The 4,594-nt window shown below is 26.5% G+C and overlaps 1 protein-coding gene across 2 annotated transcripts; it reads right to left on the minus strand.

Moving 5' to 3' along the window:
* Positions 1-889: 889 nt before the first annotated feature.
* Positions 890-3,686, minus strand: LOC111896331 (transmembrane ascorbate ferrireductase 2). 2 transcript variants are annotated; one of them, XM_023892342.3, is made up of 6 exons: positions 3,309-3,686; positions 3,052-3,100; positions 2,123-2,322; positions 1,476-1,530; positions 1,229-1,394; positions 890-1,139 (listed from the first exon to the last, which is right to left on the minus strand). In XM_023892342.3, the coding sequence occupies exons 1-6, from the start codon at positions 3,450-3,452 to the stop codon at positions 1,115-1,117; spliced, it is 639 nt and encodes a 212-aa protein (XP_023748110.1). In that variant the 5' UTR covers positions 3,453-3,686; the 3' UTR covers positions 890-1,114. The 2 variants fall into 2 exon arrangements, with proteins under 2 accessions (XP_023748110.1, XP_023748109.1); XM_023892341.3 differs by having other exon boundaries at positions 1,229-1,530; positions 3,309-3,672.
* Between the last annotated feature and the right edge of the window lie 908 nt (positions 3,687-4,594).

A 4,594-nucleotide genomic window follows, 5' to 3' on the forward strand; every position in this document is an offset into this window, starting at 1 on the left:
AAAAATAATAGTGTACTATATTTTTCGTAAAATAAATATATTTATATAATAAATTAGACAAATATATTTATATTTTATATGTTTAAAATGTTTATGTTATTTTTTATGTTTAAAATGTTTATGATATTAAAAAAATGATAATATTATTATTTTATTAAACATATAAAAAATATGATACGTTATTATTTCTAAAATATAAACTTTTTAAACATATAAAATATTTTTATTTTCCTTTTAAAAAATTAATTGAATGTAATTAATCTCATATTATCCATATGTTTAACTATTTTAGCATAATTAATTATTAACTAATAGACGTTTTTTAATTTTGATTTTAAAAGTTTAATTAGTAATTAAGGAATAAATTCAAATTTTTATAAAATTAAAGAACTTTTTTAAAATTTAAATATAAAAAATTATATCAAATCAATATAAAATTTACGATGCTTAAAACCAAAAATATATTTCAGTTTTGGTTTCATAATATAAGTTCAGTAAAACTTATATTAGTTTGATATAAACTTTTGACATTTTATTTTAAAAAACTATTTAATTTTCTCAAATTTTGAATATGTGTTTATATTTTATATGTTTATAATCTTAAGTGTTTTTTTGCAAAATATTTGTAAACTTAAAGGTTTTCTCGCAAAAAAATAATTAATGGTAACCTGGAAACCTGCTATTACAGGTAAAAAGGGCAAAACCGACAAAAAAATGACAAGTTTGTGGTATAAACAAACCAAAATTCTGACGAAGGGTAAAACCGACATTTTCTGTCAAAACTTACGGCTTTTTATGTCATTATTCCAACTTTTAACCGGTGAAGTTGAAGCCTTTTCTTCTTGCACACATTGGGTTATGAACTCTTCTAATTTACTAATCACACAACTTTGGGTTTCAATTTGGAATCTGACCAAAACTTGCATAGATGAATCAAGTAATAACTGATAGGAAACATGAAAACAATCAAAACATGTGTTGCCAGTTAACCTATTCATCAACAGAGTAGCTTATATTGTTACATGTTTCTAAAGAATTCAATCTATCAACATCAATCTGTTGTTCCAAAAATTCTGAAAATCATCATCATGACCAAAATCCATGTACTTTAGGATCATACCATTGCTTGTTCTTCTAGCCTGAATACCAAAACCAAACAAAAACATCACTTCACTTCACTTTTACTCAAAAATCTAAAAAATTAAATGAAGATTCGACTCCTACTTACTCAATAGATCCAAGAACAACATCTCCTTTCCCATTTGTAGGTGAAACAACACCAAAAATCACAAAACCACCCAATACAACCATCAAAACACCCAAAACATTCACCAAAATCGCCTCAACACAATAATGTGAAATAATCTTGTGCATTTGAAGAAACGTCATTTTTCCTAAAACACCCGTGATACAAGAAGCTAAAGCAAGGGTATATATGTAAACTCCAAAAAACATATGCCATGTCATCAATGAACCTTTGAATTTCGTTGAACCACATGAGCACCAAAATGTTGCAAATCCAACACCCCACTACAATCAAATAGTTTTCTAAGATTATATAGTTTTAATATTGGGTTAATCTCATAAAAAACCTTATATTTTATGTTTTTTCTAAATTAAACTTCAACTTTATTTATTTCCTGAAAAAAAAAAAAAAAAACCTTGTATTTTTTCATTTTTCCCGAAAAAACCCTCAATTTTGTCTTTTTTTCCGAAAACCCCCTCAACCTTCCAACTGTTTCTGAAAAAAACCCTCAAAACCCTCACACTTTAAAAGTAATCTCATAAAAGACCTTATATTTTATGTTTTTCCTGATTAAACTTCAACTTTACTTATTTCCTAAAAAAACCTTGTATTTTTCCATTTTTTCCGAAAAAACCCCTCAACCTTCCAACTTTTTTCCGAAAAATCCCTCACATTTTACATTTTTTTCAAAAAAAATGACTAAAAGGTTCAGATCAATAAAAATGAAAAGGTGCAAACTCATTTTCAGGAAAAAAAAAATAAAAAAATAAAGTGTGACGTTTAATCCGGTAAAAACATAAAATATAAGGTTTTTTATGAGATTAACCCTTTAATATTTGAAGTTATTATATACAAAAAAGAGTGGAAAATAAGAACCTGAATTGCAAATAGGAGTAAGGAAGCTAAACCTAACCATGAGTGTAGACTGTAGAAATTGCCGATTCCTTTATCGTTGTGAAACTTCCAAACAGCCCATAAACCAATTAGACTGAGTATGAATGCTAGGAATTGGAGTGAGAGATGAACTAGTTTTTTAAAAGTCTTTGTTCCTGATATTGTTTTATATGCTATCATAGCTGCATTCATGAATCATGATTCACTTTGAAGTAGGAATTAGGATTACTGATTGTTGTGGTAGTGTTTGGCATGATGGAATCAGAGATGGAATGGAATTGTTCATTTCAATTCCATTCCATCTCTGAGTTATATTATAACTTTTCATTCCATATTGAAATCGAATGAAAAGTTATAATATAACCCAGTGATAGAGTGGAACGGTTCATTCAATTGGAATGAAAAAGTAAAAAAAAAAAAAAAAAAAAAAAAAAAAAAAAACTATTGGAATGGAATGGGCTATTGATTTTGTAATTTTGGTGTTTTTTCCATTCCATATTGAAATCGAAAGAAAAGTTACAATATAACCCATTTTTATCTATAAAACTTCTAATTACACACATTTTGTTTTAAAAATTTTATGGTTTTAATTAATTTATAATTTTATTTTCTAAACATTACTAGAAAGTTTTAATTATTACTATTATTATAATCTTATTTGGGTTGTAATAAGCTTTTAGTATGCTTAATCTTTAGTTTTTGTAAATAATAAGTTCTATAATAATTATAACAGTGTTCTAACTTCTAACTACATATTTGAATTACATATAATATAAAAAATTATCATAATTGCTTTTTCTTATTACAATAATCATATTTGTAATTTGTACAAAATTTAAAAAACCGATGAAAATTATCAAATTTTACACTAACAAAATTCATATTAGGAGATAATTAAAAGTACACTTTACCTTCCCCATTCAACAAAAGAAGACCAGTCACCATCATAACAGGATGAACCTACAAAAAACACAGCTTTATTTATGTAAATACTTAACTTGAAATATAATAATAATAATAATAATAATAATAATAATAAACTATAACCTAATTAGCATACACACATTTCTCATATCATAAAAACTAAAACCAACTCAAGCCCTAATAGTTTTATATATATATAAAAAGGGAAAAGATTATATAAATAGAAAGGGAATTGAAGAATTACGTTGAAGAGTAGAGCTTTGTTTTTGGAGAAAAGAGCCAATCCTCCTCTGTAGTGAACATTCCATATAAGAACTAGGATCAGTATTAATACGCTTAGACTTCTTACGCATAAGAATATTGGGAATTTAACCACCGGAACCACCATCTTCCGGCGAGATTAAGACGATCGGAGGTTGTTAGGGTTAGGGTTAGGGCTAGTGCTCCGGCGGAGATGCGGTTGTTTATCGGAGGTTAATTTGTGGATTGTGGTGTCGGGTGGATGGGTTACGAAGTGTGAATTGGGGAAGAAAGATAGAAGCTTCATGAGTTACAATTTACAACTTACAAATGAACTTTGAAGTTTTCAAATAATAGTTTTTACTAATTAGTTAATTATATAAAAAAAAATTAATTTGATTTTTTATTGATGTTAAATTACAGGATGTGACGATAAAAATGTTTTTTTTAGAAAAATTATATTTATTTGTATGTATTTTATAAAATTGTCCTTCATTTGTTTATATAAGCAAATTATAGTTTAAGAGATTATTATTCCCTTTATGGGGACAAATAGAAATTTTACTAGACATCTTGCACGATCGAATTCGAATCCCATTTTTTGATCGTCGTGCTTTAAAAGAAGTTTAAAGGGAATATGACTTATTAAGTTAATTAATTTTTTTATTTGTTTATATTTGGATAAATTTTTTTTTTACACATTTAAGTAAAAAAGCTTTTTAAAATTGTTCACATATGACAATTATGACATGTTGTAGCAGGTTACATGCGGTCATAATGATCATATGTAAATATTTTCAACAAGTTCGTTACCTATGTTACCTAGATGTGTATAAAAAAAATAGTTATCAAAATATGAACAAAACGAAAAATAAAAGTAAATTACATGAATGTCTCTATGGTTTTGGGAAATTTGTGCGTTTGGTCTCTAAATGGCACAACAGTATTTTTAGGTTAGATATGGACCAAATGTGCAACAAAAATAAACAGTAATGATCATCCGAGTTAAAAAAATAAGTTAGGGATCAAACGTATAAATTTCCCTAACCACAGGAACCATTCGTGTAATTTACTCCTACTTTTGGTTTTGCTCATATTTGGATAACTATTTTTTTGTACACAATTAGATAACGAACTTGTTAAAATTGTTCATATATAATCATTATGATCAGATTAACATGCTACAGCATGTCATAATTGTCATATGTGAACAATTCCAAAACGTTCGTTACCTAGATGTATATAAAAAAAATATATTACTTAGATGTGAACAAACCGAAAAATTAATTA

This window comes from Lactuca sativa, chromosome 3, assembly GCF_002870075.4.
Source record: "Lactuca sativa cultivar Salinas chromosome 3, Lsat_Salinas_v11, whole genome shotgun sequence".
In the NCBI taxonomy this organism is placed as follows: Eukaryota; Viridiplantae; Streptophyta; class Magnoliopsida; order Asterales; family Asteraceae; genus Lactuca; species Lactuca sativa.